The sequence below is a fragment of the Silurus meridionalis genome, chromosome 2, assembly GCF_014805685.1.
Source record: "Silurus meridionalis isolate SWU-2019-XX chromosome 2, ASM1480568v1, whole genome shotgun sequence".
Classification (NCBI taxonomy): domain Eukaryota; kingdom Metazoa; phylum Chordata; class Actinopteri; order Siluriformes; family Siluridae; genus Silurus; species Silurus meridionalis.
In genome coordinates, this window is record NC_060885.1 from 26321132 (window position 1) to 26340171 (window position 19040).

General features: G+C 41.8%; 1 protein-coding gene and 1 long non-coding RNA gene across 5 annotated transcripts in view; one reads left to right on the forward strand and one right to left on the reverse strand.

Annotated features, from left to right (window-relative positions):
• klhdc3 (kelch domain containing 3) overlaps positions 1-18632 on the reverse strand; it is a 21083-nt gene extending 2451 nt beyond the window's left edge. The window contains exons 1-9 of one of the 3 annotated variants that reach the window (XM_046870797.1): positions 18467-18632; positions 15079-15348; positions 14266-14442; positions 11192-11307; positions 10977-11048; positions 10680-10893; positions 10383-10469; positions 8320-8425; positions 41-114 (exon numbers count right to left, since the gene is read on the reverse strand). In XM_046870797.1, the coding sequence (XP_046726753.1) occupies positions 41-114; positions 8320-8425; positions 10383-10469; positions 10680-10893; positions 10977-11048; positions 11192-11307; positions 14266-14442; positions 15079-15232 (1000 nt within the window). In that variant the 5' untranslated portion in view covers positions 15233-15348; positions 18467-18632. Of the gene's footprint in view, positions 1-40; positions 115-6792; positions 6902-8319; positions 8426-10382; positions 10470-10679; positions 10894-10976; positions 11049-11191; positions 11308-14265; positions 14443-15078; positions 15349-17927; positions 18056-18466 lie in introns of those variants that run through there. The other 2 variants (XM_046870784.1, XM_046870792.1) reach the window with 2 other exon arrangements.
• On the forward strand, positions 2798-13750 carry LOC124399689. Of its 2 annotated transcripts, none has more exons than XR_006928275.1 (4): positions 2798-3683; positions 4440-4521; positions 6810-6923; positions 13300-13750. It is a non-coding gene; the product is annotated as an uncharacterized LOC124399689 (long non-coding RNA). The 2 variants fall into 2 exon arrangements; XR_006928274.1 differs by having other exon boundaries at positions 6810-6919.
• Positions 18633-19040: the final 408 nt, after the last annotated feature.

Below are 19040 nucleotides of genomic sequence, written 5' to 3' on the forward strand. Positions count from 1 at the left end.
GTGTACAGAGGAAGTGCACTTATTTGTAGTGTACACTTACAGAAGTCAAGGATGTAGAGATCAGAATGATCCATCAGGTTAAACTCATCACCCATTCCCTGTTCTGCACACGGGCTGTAAATAAATACACAACACATAGGTTAACAATTTACACATACAAGCACGCACGCACGCACACACACACACACACACACACACACACACACACACACACACACACACACAGCATTTACAGCATTGTGCAGTAGCCCTAATACAATTACATTTCACATTTACAGTGGTAGAGTATTGAGAGAGTGTGGAGGAGTGGTAAAGGATGGAGGGATCTATGAAGGAGTGGTAGAACATAGAGGATCTGTGGAGGATTGGTAGAATATGGAGGGATCTGTGGAGGAGTGGTAAAGAATAGAGGATCTGTGGAGGAGTGGTAGCGCATAGAGGATCTGTGGTGATGGTAAAGGAAGGAGGGATCTGTAGAGGAATGGTAGAGGATGGAGGGAAATGTGGAGGAGTGGTAGAGGACGGAGGGATATGTGGAGGAGTGGTAGAGGATGGAGGGATATGTGGAGGAGTGGTAGAGGATGGAGGGATATGTGGAGGAGTGGTAGAGGATGGAGGGACCTGTGGAGAAATAGTAGAAGATGGAGTGGCCTGTGAAGGAATGGTAGAGGATAGAGGGATGAATGGAGGAGTGTGGGGTAAGATAAGAGCTGGGAGGTAGCTGAGTGCTGGTCTGGTTACGGGTGCAGTAAGCGAGGAGCAGCTACAGGAAGCCAGTGGAGGAGTGGAGCACTGGGGAGGTGTGGGAGAACCTAAGCACAAGTCATGCAGCTTTTGTGGCTGGATCAGTTGTAGAGGTGGCATGTAGCTCAGAAGCAGATCCACCAGGAGAGAGCTGCAACAGTGCAGTATCAGGACTCGGGACTGAACGTGACCCTGAGTGTCCTGTGTGGACAGAAATGTCCTCTTGAGGTGAAAGCGAGAAACAGCAACAGCAAGTCCACATGGTGAGGTGAAGACGGTCACAACAAACAGCCACACAGGAAGTCAAAAACCCACAATACCGACATTTCCTGCCACAACACTCTCTCCAACACACACACACACACACACACACACGCCATCTCTGCATCTGCATGTCTCTCTGGATATAAGGCTTTTACGCTCCTAATCTTTTCTAAATAAACACACGAGTGTGTAAAGAGGTTAAGAGTGGCTGAGAGCACGAGTGTGAGAGTGTGTTTCCCCAAGGGACAGCTGGTGAACTCATTACACACACACACACACACACACACACACACACACACACACACACACACACACACACAGGTTAAAAGGCTTTAGAAAAACATCATCAGCACTGAGATGGAGAGAGAAGAGACACTGTGTGTTAAAATGTTAAAGGTGAATGAGAAAAAATAAACATAGGGTTACATTTACATCTGTGAGGTAGTGCACTGTAGTGAAATGTAGTGGAATAAGTGGACTGTACATTTAATATAACTGTTCTTACATTACTCCATACGTCCTCATGTTCCTCCTCAGTGTAGCTGCCAGATGAGGAATGAGAAAGTGCATGGAATTTGTGTTCTCCCCACTGCTCTTCTCCCTCCTCATTAACCTCTTCACCAGCCTCCTTACTTACCACCTCACCAACGTCCTCACTAACGTCCTCACTTACCTCACCAACCTCTTCTGACAATCTCCTGAAGTCCAAACTCAAAGTGAGAACGGAACCCCTGGTGTGCAACATGTTTAAAATTGTGAATGTGGGCTGCAGAAGGAAATTCCTACACCAACACAAACACCACAGTCACCAGAACCAACAGCACACACGCAACCAGTAGCACCCAGACACCACACCACACTTCACTGCACAACACTGTAATGGCCGAGGATCTCAACACTGACTGGATTAACAAAAACACCAAATCTATGGCTCAGATCTACAGGAACTAAAGTGCAGTTCTACAGGAACCTATGGCTCAGTCCTACAGGAACCTATAGGTTAGTTCAACAGGAACTAAAACTCGGTTCTACAGGTACCTATGGTTCAGGCCTACAGGAACCTATGGTGTAGTTCTATAGGTATCTAAAGCTCAACTCTACAGGTACCTTTGGCTCAGTTCTGTAGGAACTAAAGTTAGGTTCTACAGGAACCTATGGCTCAGTCCTACAGGTATCAATAGCTCGATTCTACAGGAAGCTATGGCTCGGTTTTACTGGTAAATAAATCTCGGTTCTACAGTAACCTATAGCTCAGCTCTACAGGAACCCATGGCTCCATGGTTGTACAGGAAACTATAGCTCAGTTCTAGTGGAACCTATTGCTTGGTTTTACAGGAACATATGGCTCAACTAGTTGAGTCCTACAGGCATTGAGAAGGAAAGGGTGTTAAAAAGATGGAAACAAAAATAATCCATGCTTGGTGATCATCCTGGAGTGTATTATTTTCTAAAGCGTTTATTCCACTTCAACCACACCTTCCTCCAATCTGATTGATGCCCACGATGATCTCTCTTACTCTGTTAAACACTATCTTTTATACAAGCCTGACCAATCCCATTCGACAATTGAACAACCCCGTGGTGCAGACAGCAGACATCATAATAAAAAAAATGCCACAGCACAGACACACACACAGATATACACTTTATCTGAGTGTTGATAATCAGATCAATGCGGATTAGAGTGATAACACTATCAGCGCCAGTAGCGCTGAGTTACCAACTGATCACTCACACACACACACACACACACACACACACACACACACACACACACACACACAGTGTGAACATTCCAGTGAAATAATTTTCCTTCCTGACTCCACTCCACCATGTGTGTGGTAGCATGTGTGTGTGTGTGTGTGTGTGTGTGTGAGAAGGAAGAAAAAATATACACAATAATTGCAGCTATAGGTTCAGCAGTCCTGCCTGTCACAGTCTCGTCACCCGAATACACAACGTCAGGTGTGGTGTTAGCAGGAACATTGTGGATCAATGTTTCAATTTTGGTTTGGAATGAAAAAGTTACAGCTTCATAAATGGTGTATGAACTCCACAAAAGTTGTGTTACTACTGCAGCTCCTCATATCCCTTGGGTGTGTTTTAGATTTATAGTATTTAACCATAACCCTGATCATTACACAGATGAGTAATATAAATATGGAATAAGTTTTTCTTGGCAGAACAGAAGATCTTAAGCATTCACGTCCTTAAGCAGGCTTTATATTCTTCACATTCACATATTTTTCATTCTTTCTGTCACGTGATCCACAGCTCTCTGTTTTGGTGGGAAAGTGTCCTTTAGTAATCAACTGTGTTCCAATGTGCATCACACACACACAGCGTGCAAACACACACACACACTCTCACATACACATACAAACGTGTGTTCTAAAGTAGAGGACCTACACTACAGAATAAAAGTAAATATATAGTGTGTGTGTTGTCATCATTAGTGTGTGAAGCTCTTCCTCTTCCTTACAGGAAATCATTATTGTGCAGTATAACTTCCTGAGGAAGGGCTTATCATCTCTGTCCAGATGGACACACACACCAACACCCACACACAGAGCAGTGTGTGTGTGTGTGTGTGTGTGTGTGTGTGTGTGTGTGTGTGTGTGTGTAGGTCAGAAATTAAGGTTCTTAGGGGTACTGAGCAGAACTAAGGGGTGCAGGTGAGTACTGAAGATTATTGAGGAGTACTGAGGGGTATTGAGTGGAACTGAGGGGTCCTGTTAAGTATTGAGGGGTACTCAGCAGAACTGAGGGGTACTGGTGAGTACTAAGAAATATTGAGGGGTAATAATTGGAACTGAGAGGTACTGGGGAGTATTTAAGGGGTATTAGGGAGTATTAAGGGGTACTGAGGAATATTGAGAAGTATCGAGTGGTAATGAGGAGCATTGAGGGGAATTGAGCGGAACTGAGGAGTACTGAGGGTTATTAAGAGGTATTGAGGAGTATTAAGCAGACCTGAGGGGTACTGAGGAGTACTGATGGGTACTGGGTTGTTAAAACTGCTCTAATGGATCAGATGAATGAAGAGTGTTTATTATATTTGTCCTGTGCCATGATCATAAATGGATTGTTATAAGTGGAAGTTTTATCTATGAACAAAAATATTTTGAAAACCAATGACACTGAGGTAATTACACATTACTGTGTGTGTGTGTGTGTGTGTGTGTGTGTGTGTGTGTGTGTGTGTGTGTGTAATTGCATGGTGTCCCAAAGTAAATAATGAAGACAAAGATATTATGGCCATATGATGCAGGTTGATAATCAAATGAAGGGTTATACCTTATACTGGAGTGTGTGTGACAGATGCTCTGACTTTAATCTCTCTCCAAATTTCATAATTTGTTTCATTACCTTGTGTGAGTGTATAAAAATGTGTGTGCCTGTGTTTGTGTGTGTGTCAATGATGTGCTCAGAGTGTCATGTTTCCCGGTGTGGGTGATGTGCTGATGTGCTCATAAATCGGGGAGAATTTCACGCCTCTCTGCAGCTCAGCAGGTCTGTTTACACACACACACACACACACACTAATCTGAATCCCAGACACATTGCTCTTACAGCACACAATCTTAAAGTGCGTGTGTGTGTGTGTGTGTGTGTGTGTGTGTGTGTGTGTGTGTGTGCGTACGTCTGTGTGCTATTATTAGCATCATGTTACATTAATGTTTGTACTCTGGGTATTACCTCGTATTATCCTCGCTTCCTGCAGATCACTCATACACAAATATACATATATACACACACATATGTATACATTATATATACACACACATATATGCATACATTATATATATGTATACATTATATATATATATGTATACATTATATATATATGTATACATTATATATATATATATATAAAAGTAATGTGTGTGTTTGTATGTGTGTCTGTGTGTGGTAAGAGTGAATGAGTGAATACATACATGTAACAAGTTTAACCATTATACTTCTGTTTTGCTCTAACACTTTTATATATACACACACACACACACACACACACACACACACACACACACACACACACACACAGCGAACACTTCCTCAGAGTGTAAATGAGGCTTTATGGAGCTGTAGAGCATCCTGAACTAAAGGTGACAATGTTCACACACACATACACACAAACACAGCTTTATGGTGTGTCACTAAACCCATTCATTATCACCCACAGATTACTGCTTTAGGTAAATATCATAAACGTGTGTGTGTGTGCGCGAATGTGTGTACGCATGGTGTGTGTCTGTTCAGTATCAGACTGAACTTTTTGCACAATTAAACGCTATAAATCCCCAGCTCGTTTCCTACACACACACAGAGTGATGACTCAGTCGCAATAACACACAAACAAACACACTGATAATGACCATAAACAGACACTCACACCTCATTAACACCACAACGTTTATAACACATTGTGTGTGTGTATGCGTGTGCGCGCGCGCACGCATGTATATGTTGGTTTTTTTTTTTTTTTTTTACAGCCAAAAGTATTGGGACACCCAACTTTTCCAGCCCTATGTGACTGAATGGCATTTGGGTGTTTTATTTTTACTCTTATACCACAGCAGCAATGCAATGAGTCTTTTACTGAATAATGCATCAGATTTTTTATCCATTTAAAGTTGCAATTAATGCTGTGTAATGGACACAGATGCTTAAGTTTGTTCTCTCTCTTCAGGTTAATAAGATAAAAAAACAACAGCAGCTCATGTTATGTAGAACTTTGACTTTAACAAAGCACTGACACTGGGGACTTCTTCCAAACATCTTACATGATTTAAAACAACAATCTTTTAATATCTGGATCTTTATCTCTCTCTCTCTCTTAATGAGCCATTACTATAGGAACCGTAACGAACTTCAACAAGCACCTTAACATATACCTGCACTACTGTCAATCACCTACTGACCAATCACAATCCAGAATTCAGCAGCTCAGTGTGTGTTATGAAAAATTATAATCCAATTGGTAAACAATTTTGTTCATCTGAAACTCAAGTGTTTGGTTCTCCTCAGACTTAATGGAGCATTGTTAGAGCACATTGGGGTGTGTGTGTGTGTGTGTGTGTGTGTGTGTGTGTGTGTGTGTGTGTGCGCGCACGCATTTACAGGAAGTGATGGCTGAGAAAGGATTTCCTGCTCTGAGCCACACAGAGGAAAACCATTAAAGCCACCATTGAGAGTTTTTCACACCCTGTTCTGTCTTTAATCCTGATCATCCACACACACCCGCACACACACACACACCCGCACACCAAACATACACACTCATGCACACACACACACCACACACTCTTTTATGATTTTATTTCTGCTCCTTATGAACGTTCCTCCAGAACCCTGGTGCTACATTAAACTACATAGAGTATCATAAAGCTACAAAACAGAACAGAGTGAAGGACTAAAGTAAGTATCCTCGCAACATAAAGTGCATCGTGTGCAACCTAGTGCAAACAGTGAAGACAAAAAACAGTGCAGACATATACACAAAACACAACATAGCGCTAACCAGTAAACCTATTTTATAATAAGATTTAAGAGGAATGTGCAAAATAGGACTATAAACAAGAGTTTATTAGTAAACAAACACAATGTAGTGCACAAACGGCAGTAGCAGCAGTCAAGAGGTGCAAAACAGCATGGGGTTTGGTCTGGGGCTTGATTCATGTCTGGGGTTTGTTTCAGATTAGTGACGAGTGTTGTGATGAAGAGTGTGATGAAATTGATAAATAAAGAAGAGGAAACACTAAATAACTGTGTGCGTGTCTGTACCTTGTTCCTCCAAACAGAATGATTCGATCTCCCACTATGCAACAGCACTGTCGTCTCCGGGGACAGGGGAACTTCCCCTTCGGCTCCACCTTCTTCCAGCAGAATGCCTCTACACACACACAGGATTGTAAGTAAGTCATCAGCTCAGGCAGAAAATTTGAACACACTTAAACAAACACACTGATAATGACCATAAACAGACACTCACACCTCATTAACACCACAACGTTTATAACAGTTATGCGCATGTATATGTTGTTTTTTTTTTTTTTTTTTTTTTTTTTTTTTACAGCCAAAGTATTGGGACACCCAACTTTTCCAGCCCTATGTGACTGAATGGCATTTGGGTGTTTTATTTTTACTCTTATACCACAGCAGCAATGCAATGAGTCTTTTACTGAATAATGCATCAGATTTTTTATCCATTTAAAGTTGCAATTAATGCTGTGTAATGGACACAGATGCTTAAGTTTGTTCTCTCTCTTCAGGTTAATAAGATAAAAAAACAACAGCAGCTCATGTTATGTAGAACTTTGACTTTAACAAAGCACTGACACTGGGGACTTCTTCCAAACATCTTACATGATTTAAAACAACAATCTTTTAATATCTGGATCTTTATCTCTCTCTCTCTCTTAATGAGCCATTACTATAGGAACCGTAACGAACTTCAACAAGCACCTTAACATATACCTGCACTACTGTCAATCACCTACTGACCAATCACAATCCAGAATTCAGCAGCGCTCAGTGTGTGTTATGAAAAATTATAATCCAATTGGTAAACAATTTTGTTCATCTGAAACTCAAGTGTTTGGTTCTCCTCAGACTTAATGGAGCATTGTTAGAGCACATTGGGGTGTGTGTGTGTGTGTGTGTGTGTGTGTGTGTGTGTGCGCGCACGCATTTACAGGAAGTGATGGCTGAGAAAGGATTTCCTGCTCTGAGCCACACAGAGGGAAAACCATTAAAGCCACCATTGAGAGTTTTTCACACCCTGTTCTGTCTTTAATCCTGATCATCCACACACACCCGCACACACACACACTCTTTTATGATTTTATTTCTGCTCCTTATGAACGTTCCTCCAGAACCCTGGTGCTACATTAAACTACATAGAGTATCATAAAGCTACAAAACAGAACAGAGTGAAGGACTAAAGTAAGTATCCTCGCAACATAAAGTGCATCGTGTGCAACCTAGTGCAAACAGTGAAGACAAAAAACAGTGCAGACATATACACAAAACACAACATAGCGCTAACCAGTAAACCTATTTTATAATAAGATTTAAGAGGAATGTGCAAAATAGGACTATAAACAAGAGTTTATTAGTAAACAAACACAATGTAGTGCACAAACGGCAGTAGCAGCAGTCAAGAGGTGCAAAACAGCATGGGGTTTGGTCTGGGGCTTGATTCATGTCTGGGGTTTGTTTCAGATTAGTGACGAGTGTTGTGATGAAGAGTGTGATGAAATTGATAAATAAAGAAGAGGAAACACTAAATAACTGTGTGCGTGTCTGTACCTTGTTCCTCCAAACAGAATGATTCGATCTCCCACTATGCAACAGCACTGTCGTCTCCGGGGACAGGGAACTTCCTTCGGCTCCACCTTCTTCCAGCAGAATGCCTCTACACACACACACACACCGCCATCTAGTGGATAGTATACTCACTATACTACACCATGTGCTATTCTTAGTAACACATGACAGCATACTGCCATCTATTGCCTGAGTGTTAATGCATCTGAGAGTGAGTTTATAGGTGTGTGTGTGTGTCTGCGATCCTGTCTGGATGCATGTGAAAGTGCATGTGTGAGTGAGTGTGTGTCGTGCACCGCACCTGGGTTAAACTTCCACAGATCATTAAAATGTCGGTCTAGTCGGCGTTGTAGCCTCCAAAATGTACAACTCTCCGTTATAAGCAACTGTAACAACACACACACACACACATACACAAAATCTATGCTTAAGTTTGATTAAACTGTGGTGCTGCACTAATGCTAACACACTCACTGTAGCTTTAATTAAACTCCAGCACATGGTGATCGAGTCCAGCTTGTGTATGTCGTTGGAGAAACAGTCAGCCTGTAAAAACACACACATACACAAAATCTATGCTTAAGTTTGATTAAACTGTGGTGCTGCACTAATGCTAACACACTCACTGTAGCTTTAATTAAACTCCAGCACATGGTGATCGAGTCCAGCTTGTGTATGTCGTTGGAGAAACAGTCAGCCTGTAAAAACACACACACACACCGCCATCTAGTGGATAGTATACTCACTATACTACACCATGTGCTATTCTTAGTAACACATGACAGCATACTGCCATCTATTGCCTGAGTGTTAATGCATCTGAGAGTGAGTTTATAGGTGTGTGTGTGTGTCTGCGATCCTGTCTGGATGCATGTGAAAGTGCATGTGTGAGTGAGTGTGTGTCGTGCACCGCACCTGGGTTAAACTTCCACAGATCATTAAAATGTCGGTCTAGTCGGCGTTGTAGCCTCCAAAATGTACAACTCCGTTATAAGCAACTGTAACAACACACACCCCCAAAAACAGATCAGATATAAGCATTCACAAAATCACACAGCAGGTCATAGAGCTATGTCTTAGCATTAGCAGTCTTTGCTAGGTTTGTATGTCATCACAGTGACAGCGTCTTAACGTTGTATCCATAGAAACGGTGTTAAAGACCATGAGTATGTGTATGGAAATGTGGTGTGTAATCTCACACGCTGAGTGGCTGCGGCGTCCTTCAGGCTGAATCTGATTAGGGGGGGTGTTGAGCCAGCTGTTGGTTTCTGTGTCGAACACTTTGATCTTATTGCAGTAAATCTCGTTATTGGAGTGAAAGGGGCCGAAGCGATCAGCACGTCCCCCAAACACAAACATCTTACTACCGATAATCGTCGCAGAGTGGAAATCTCTCCATCTCGCCGGGGTTCCCTGTCACACAAACACACACATACACAAAATCTATGCTTAAGTTTGATTAAACTGTGGTGCTGCACTAATGCTAACACACTCACTGTAGCTTTAATTAAACTCCAGCACATGGTGATCGAGTCCAGCTTGTGTATGTCGTTGGAGAAACAGTCAGCCTGTAAAAACACACACACACATACACAAAATCTATGCTTAAGTTTGATTAAACTGTGGTGCTGCACTAATGCTAACACACTCACTGTAGCTTTAATTAAACTCCAGCACATGGTGATCGAGTCCAGCTTGTGTATGTCGTTGGAGAAACAGTCAGCCTGTAAAAACACACACACACACACACATACATACACACACACACACACACACACACACACACACACACACACACACACACACACACACACACACACACACACACCGCCATCTAGTGGATAGTATACTCACTATACTACACCATGTGCTATTCTTAGTAACACATGACAGCATACTGCCATCTATTGCCTGAGTGTTAATGCATCTGAGAGTGAGTTTATAGGTGTGTGTGTGTGTGTGTGTGTGTGTGTGTGTCTGCGATCCTGTCTGGATGCATGTGAAAGTGCATGTGTGTGAGTGAGTGTGTGTGTCGTGCACCGCACCTGGGTTAAACTTCCACAGATCATTAAAATGTCGGTCTAGTCGAGCGTTGTAGCCTCCAAAAATGTACAACTCTCCGTTATAAGCAACTGTAACAACACACACACCCCCCAAAAAACAGATCAGATATAAGCATTCACAAAATCACATAGCAGGTCATAGAGCTATGTCTTAGCATTAGCAGTCTTTGCTAGGTTTGTATGTCTAGTCATCACAGTGACAGCGTCTTAACGTTGTATCCATAGAAACGGTGTTAAAGACCATGAGTATGTGTATGGAAATGTGGTGTGTAATCTCACACGCTGAGTGGCTGCGGCGTCCTTCAGGCTGAATCTGATTAGGGGGGGTGTTGAGCCAGCTGTTGGTTTCTGTGTCGAACACTTTGATCTTATTGCAGTAAATCTCGTTATTGGAGTGAAAGGGGCCGAAGCGATCAGCACGTCCCCCAAACACAAACATCTTACTACCGATAATCGTCGCAGAGTGGAAATCTCTCCATCTCGCCGGGGTTCCCTGTCACACAAACACACACATACACAAAATCTATGCTTAAGTTTGATTAAACTGTGGTGCTGCACTAATGCTAACACACTCACTGTAGCTTTAATTAAACTCCAGCACATGGTGATCGAGTCCAGCTTGTGTATGTCGTTGGAGAAACAGTCAGCCTGTAAAAACACACACACACACACACACACACACACACACACACACACACACACAGACACACAAACATCATATCATGACACTCGTGCATATGTATTAACTAGCAGGTGTGTATATTAAAGGATTAGTTTGTGTGATGGCCCACCAATTGTTCGTATCCCCCGAATATGTACATGTCTTTGTTGAGGACACATGCTGAGTGTCCATCTCTCGCCCCAGGGACTGTTCCTGTGACTTTCGGTGTCCACCACCGGTGATTGCCTAAGACATATACACACACAAACAAGCATTAACCCTATACTACTTTAAGAGCTTAGTGATGATGTGTTCATTACTCAATCATTCCCAAGGCTGTGATTTAAACTCTACACTTTACTCTGTATTAGTCTCTCACAAATCCAACACCATCATTAAGTCCACAGAAAAGGGTCTGGCTATAGGGCTGATCATGTTCTAGTAAGTACATCTATAAGATTCAGTTTAATCCAGAATGCAGTACCAAGAATCCTTACCAGAACGAGGCAATATGACTACATCACCCCTGTTTTATGCAGTCTGCACTGGTTCACATTTAAATAAGAATAAAAGCACTGAGTGAACTTCTGTATCATTATGATCCCAAACACCTACTTAGATCAAAAGGTGCAGGCTATTTGTTGGTACCTCAAATAATGAACACTACAGCAGGGGCAGCGCTTTCTCTTACAAAGACTCACCATTATGGAACAGCCTTCCAATTAGTGTTACGGGACACAGACACAGTCTCAGTGTTTTATTCTTGGCTGAAAACATATTTATTTAGTCAAGACTTAGTCAGTAGCTGTTTCTGAGGAAAGGAGCAGATCTGGAGGGATTATGGAGATAGAGTGTTTTGGTGAACTGGGATATTTGGATGAACTGGATATTTGGATGTGCTCCCAGAGATCCCTAATGCCCGTGTTACCTTTTGGCTCCCCCTTGCAGTTCTGCTGCCATAGCGAGTCTTGTTTGGAGCCCCTATTTACACCCTGAATACACTGTACAGTTTCTATAACTTGAGAACTAACAATGATTATATATATATATATATATATATATATATATATATATCTCATTGTGTGCCTCCAATTTTGTGGTAACATTTCGGGGAAGAATGACAAAGCTGGAAAAGTCAGGTGTCCCAATACTTTTATTAATATAGTGTATTTGAACAGCATGTGCATAGGAGCGGAGCACAAAAGAATATAATGGAAAATTCTGGCATCTCTAGCATTTAGGCTTACTTACAGTATATATTGCCTACTCCACCTGAACCAGCTTGACCCCATTATATTGAAGGGCAATAAATCTTTTACTTTAAATTTAGTGACAGCCCTGTGACACTCTGCCACTTTATCAGGGGTCATCTTCCCACACATCACTATGATGAATGGGCTGCTCCTGGGTGTCTCTGTCTCATTCCTCACTGACGGTGAAACTATTTCTACCCTAGCATTTCCTGTGGGGTCATATTTAGATTTTCATTTTATACTTTACATACATGTATATTTACATTTCAAACCAATGTGGTGTCACCAAAGAATACTAACACTAAAGACTTTATAACGAATGTTAACTTCACTTGAGGCTGAGGTAGGACAGTTGCACTTGGAGACAGGAGATAACAGACATAGTAAATACAGCACATTGCTGGAGAAAGAAACCGTGTTTTGTTTGTAAATGTTATTATATTACTAGTGTTGCCTCCTATTGCACATATTGTATCTAACATTGGTGTCGCTTAGTTTTGTAACGTGAGCCCACACTTTTGAACGTTTCAACATTATTGCCATGACACACAAACACACACCGTATGGAAATCACATGTACGTCGAGCAAACGACGGCCACATGATGACTTCGTTCAGGGACAGAAAATGACTAGCAGCAGCTTCTAATTCGCTATTAATTCATTAATTAAATTTTTTTTATATATATGGCTTTTAACAATGAACATTGTTTTAAAGCAGCTTTACACAGATAATGTGGTGATAAAAATTAATAAGATGTTCTTTATATGTTTAAGTTTGTCCCTATTAACACTGAAGTATACAGAGACAAAACAATGCAAGTATTGATAACAGCACCGTTTCTCCTGAAGCATATCGGTAATCCAGTATTGACCCAATTATGTACCAGTTAAAAAGAACACCAGTTCTTGGTACCCATTCCTAATCATATATACATGCTCCTAAAGTACCAATGACCAGTTTTCCTGTCCTTTTCCTCTCTTTAGATCTGCTTGATTAATCTGATGCCCTACCTCTGAATGGAGTTCCCTTCGATAGGAGATCACTCTGTGCAGATGGAGATGGTTCCACATCAACAGCCTAAAGATCCATGAAGTTACTAAGCAACTTAAGTACTAGAAGTTTGGATTTGGACTGTAATTATCACCACCAATTTAAGCGTGCATCAGTGAACAGTTCACAAAACTGCACACCTCAACAGTGATGGAACTTTAATGAAGGGACATTCAGTGCCACCCAGATGAGAATGGCTTTGCTTCTGTAGTCTGTTTAATCTCAATGCCACTGGCTCACTCATTAGGAATAAACTTTGAGGTACTAAACTTGCAGGCACTAACATATAAATTCAAGTTTTATAACCTCTTTATCTCTGTAAAGTTGCTTTGGGACAATGTCCACTGTTATAATGCTCTACAAATAAAATTCAATTAAATTATCAACAAACCTGAGAAGGTCTATGTGAAGAAACTGACTGTCTCAGTAGTGTCTGGACAAGAACCTGCTCATTAACAAGACAAATAAAGCGGTTGTGGTCTTCATAACAGAACAGCAGAGGGCCTTCACAGCTCTCACAATCATCAGTACACTAGAAAAAGGAGTGAGCAGTTTCAGGTACTTCAGTGTACACATCAGCAACAACCTGCCAACCTCACAAGTCAACTACCCAGAAGTCCTTCTAGACCTCAACTACAGTGGAAACATCAGCACCTGGAACTGTAGCTGTCGTTCTGAGGACCACAAAGCCCTGCAGAGTGTGGTGAAGTCTGTTGAATTATCATCAGTACCCAGCCTCCAGGTCATCCTACACCAAGCAGGGACCAGAGTTACGGTCATGTGTCCACCTCTCAAATCACACCTTAACTGTGTTTCTGACACGTGTACATGTAGATGTAAAGTGCAGGGTAACAGAGTGTGTATGTGTGTGTGTGTGTGTGTGTGTTTTTAGTCCTCACCAACATCAAAAGCATACAGTACATTACATGCTCCCTCTGTGTCGTTTCTTCCCCCCCAGATGTAAATAGTATCTTCTACCAGTACCGCCGTGTGTCCATAACGCATGTAGGGCACTTCACGAGTATGTTCTCTACCTCCTGTCCTTACTGGAGGGAGCTTCGTCCACCGCAGAGACACTGGCACAAACGGCCACACAAATGGCCACACACACACACACACACACACACACACACACACACACACACACACACACAGTTAGTTTACTAGAAAATATTGAATTATGGACATTGTGCACCTCATGTATTTAAAATAATGTCTCTAATAATAAAATGTGGGTATAATATAATGTACAGTGCATGATGGTGGTGTTGACGATGTATACAGTGTATGTTTTGGTGTTGAAGATGTGTACAGTGTATGTTGGTGGTGTTGAAGACGTGTACAGTGTATGTTGGTGGTGTTGAAGACGTGTACAGTGTATGTTGGTAGTGTTGAAGACGTGTACAGTGTATGTTGGTAGTGTTGAAGACTTGTACAGTGCAAGTTGGTAGTGTTTAAGACGTGTACAGTGCATGTTGGTAGTGTTGAAGACTTGTACAGTGCATGTTGGTAGTGTTTAAGACATGTACAGTGCATGTTGGTAGTGTTTAAGACGTGTACAGTGCATGTTGGTAGTGTTTAAGACGTGTACAGTGCATGTTGGTAGTGTTTAAGACGTGTACACTGTATGTTGGTGGTGTTGAAAACGTGTACAGTGTATGTTGGCGGTGTTGAAAATGTGTACAGTGTATGTTAGCAGTGTTGGGGTGTACCGGTGTTGAAGATGTGCACGTCGATCTGCCGCAGCGTCTCGTAGTCCTCCCCCGAGCAGTAACCTCCAAACGAGTAAACTTTATGTCCAACCGCCACAGCGGCATGATTCACCCTGCGAGGGCCGCCGTCCAAGCACACCGTCCAGCGCAGCATCACACACACACACACACACACACACACACACTGCTACGGCACCGCAGCAACAAGCACACACACACACCTCCACTGCATTACCACGGTAACCAAACTAACTCCATCACACGTTCCACCTACAGACAGTTGAAACACACACACACACACACACAGGTTAAGTATAAATAAATAGTATATACACACATACAAAATATTACCCAGCAGCTGCACTAACCATACTATGGAGTTCACCATATCCCTGTGTGTGTGTGTGTGTGTGTGTGTGTGTGTGTGTGTGTGTGTGTGACATCTCACAACACGTGTGTGTTGTTAATCGGACACTGTGCTGTAAACAGACCTCTCTGTATGGAATAACTATGCATGTGCTATTTATATATACAGTGCTTTAGTCTCACAGGAACTGGTGCTCACAGGAACACACACACACACACACACACACACACACACACACACATGAATGCACACAAAGAGTCCAAAATACTGAAGTGTTGAGAATTCTGGAATGAAGGGAATACTGAAATTTCAGGAATACAAGAATGTAGCGAATACCAAAGTGTACGGAATACCGGAATGTATGGAAAAGTAGACTGAAGGGAAAAGCGGAGCATTAAGAATTCCAAAGTGTGGGGAATACACTTTGAAACTGAAGTGTAGGAAATACCAGAGTGTACGGAAAAGCGGAGCATTGACAATACCAAAGCTTAGGAAACACCAGATTATACAGAAAAGCAAGTGTAGGGAAAAGGGGGTGTAGGGAATACCAGAGGGTACAGAAAAGCGGAGCATAGGGAATACCGAAGTGTAGAGAATACCAAAGTGTAGGGAAAAGCAGCATGTCGAGAAACTGGAGTGTCAGGGAATACAGAAGTGTAGGAAAAGCGGAGTGTCAGAAATACTGTGGTGTTGGGAATTCCGGAGTGTAGGCAATACTGGAGTGTCTGAAATACCAAAGTTAAGGTATAAAATCTGGAGTGTAGAAAATACTGGAGTGTATGAAATACTGAAGTGTGGAGGATACAGAAATGTGTGGAATATCTGAGTGTAGGAAAAAAAATGTATACTGTGATATATCAGATTCTTATAAATCCTCTGAAGCACTGTAGGCCTTCAAGGAGTCATACTCAGGTGGTTTAAAATTTATCTGGCCTATAGATGTTTCCCAGTCAGTATTAATGGCCCTCTCGTCTCCATCTGCTCCTCTCATTTGTAGTGTGCATATTTTGGGTTACCTACTCTGCATTATTTCTGCATCCTTTAGAGTCTATCGTCCGGTAACATGACATTCTTTACCATATCTACACAGATGATTTACAGGTCTATCTTTCTATCAAACAAAATAAGAATGGATCTGTACAGTAGAGATCCAGATCTGTACACTTTGGTATTGCCTCGTAGAAATAAAATCAAGACTGGCATTAACTTCCTTCGCTTGAACGAAAGTAAAACTGAGGCCTTCTCATTTAGCCTACCTGCCTTTACTAGCCTTACCTTGGTTCCTTGGCTCCCTTCATAAAACCCTCTGTAAGGAATTTGGGAGTAATATGCGATAGCAACCTTGCTTTTGACAAACGGATATAACTCAGTTATTTTTTTAAAAGTTCTTAAACTGGAGTATCAAGAATACCAGAGCGTAGAGAATACTGGAGTGTTGGAAATACCGGAGTGTCAGGGAATACTGGATGTGGAGAAAAGCAGAGTGTCTGGAATACAAAAGTATCAGGAACACCGAAATGTTGGAAATACCAGAGTGTAGCGAATATCAGAGTGTCAGGGAATTACAGCGTGTAGGGAAAAGCATGTAGGAAATAAAATTCCAGTGTGTAGGGAACACCGGAGTGTAGGAAACACTGGAGTGTAAGGAATACCAGAGTGTAGGGAATACCAGAGTGTCAGGGAATACCAGAGTGTCAGGGAATACCAGAGTGTAAGGAATACCAGAGTGTAAGGAATACCAGAGTGTCAGGGAATACCAGAGTGTCAGGAATACCAGAGTGTAAGGAATACCAGAGTGTAGGGAATACCAGAGCGTAGGGAATACCGAAGAGTAAGGAATACCAGAGTGTAGGGCAGATCAGAGAGTAGGGAATACTCATTACAGCATCACTTATTACTAATCACACCATCACAAATCTCTCATCACTCCTCACACATACTACCATCATTCTGTCACTTCATCACTCTTCACACATCCCTTCTTTCCTCTTTCACTCCAACACGCTTCACACATCCCTCCATCCTGCTTTCACTCCATCACTCTTCATACATCCCTCCTTTCCAAGTTCACTTCAACACTATGCACTCATATCCCGCCATCACTCTTTCACTCTTTCTACATTCCTCCATCACTCTTTCACTCCCTCTGTCAGTTTCACTAATGAACTTTGATCTGTTTACACTCACCGCTAGCGTTAGCATTAGCATTAAGCTAGCAATATGTTGTGGAAATATTACTGTTGGCTAATGATGCTCTATCTATCTATCTATCTATCTATCTATCTATCTATCTATCTATCTATCTATCTATCTATCTATCACCCCCCCACACACACACAGTATCATGATGCGCAGGAGTAGATTAAATGACAGTGTTTACAGCGCGCGCACATAGCTACAGTGTGTTCCTGCACTAGTGTTCAGCTTTACGGCATCAGTGTGTGGGGAGAGTGTATATAGTGTGTGTAAAGTTGTTACTCACTCGGTGCGCGTGAAAAAGCAGTATGACGATAAAGTGAGGGTTGTTCGGGCCGGAGCTAAAGCGGAACCGTGTGTGTGTGTGTGTGTGTGTGGGGCAGAAACACAGAGCACGCCTCCTGCACCTCTATTCTGCACCCGGATTGGTTTTGGCTCGGTCACGTGACTCCGACTCGCCACGTGACTCAAACTGATCATGTGACTGACTCCTCAGTCAAAGTGTGTAAAAAATAAAAAGTCAGAATTGAGAACTGAGGAAACGTAAAGAAAAAATAAAATACAAATAAGATTAAAAATAAATACAAACTAACCCTTAAACATTGTAAACATTTCTACATTTTATTCAAAATCCTTCATCGGAAAATTTTCAACCTTATCTTGAAACTCAGCAATTACAACTTAAAAAAATAAACACTTGTTGTTGGTTCTCCATGAAGGAAACTAGATTTCGTGCAGAAACCATAATCATTTCATCTTGGTTAACATTCAATGAAGCACATAGGTTGTTATGGGTTTCGGAGCTTAATCTCAAATGTCACTCACTGATCAATCTGCGTTCGCTCCGTCTTCATCATCACAATCAGTATCATCATCATCCTGAAAGTCAGAGAGGTCATGGTGCTTTGGAAAGCTGGACCTCTAAAGGCCAGGAAGATGTCTTTGCAAGAATTGACGTTGTTGTGAACTACCTTTTACACAAACACAACTAGATGGAACCAGAACAGCAGTGTGAGGAGAAAAGCCCAGTAGATGGCAGCAGGGGAACAGTGTGTAAAGGCAAACTATTTGACCTAAAAAGTTCCTTGAAGCTCCTAAGATGGCAAATTCTGAATGCAGAGTTATACACAGGTTTGTTTTATCCAACAGTAATCATATCACAAAAACCTTGGGACTGGTTTCCCAGAAAAGTAAGAGTTGTTCGCTTTCCACAAGGATGCGGTGTAGGGAAAATGGTGTGGAAGAGCATCAGGATGTTTACCTGCTTAAAAAATGCTAACCACTATTCCATCCAATCCAATAGAACTCCAGAAACAGATTGCAGATTATAACTCAAACCATTGAATAATCTTTGAAGACTGCGAGGGAAATATAATCCTCATGTCCTGTAGGATTGCAT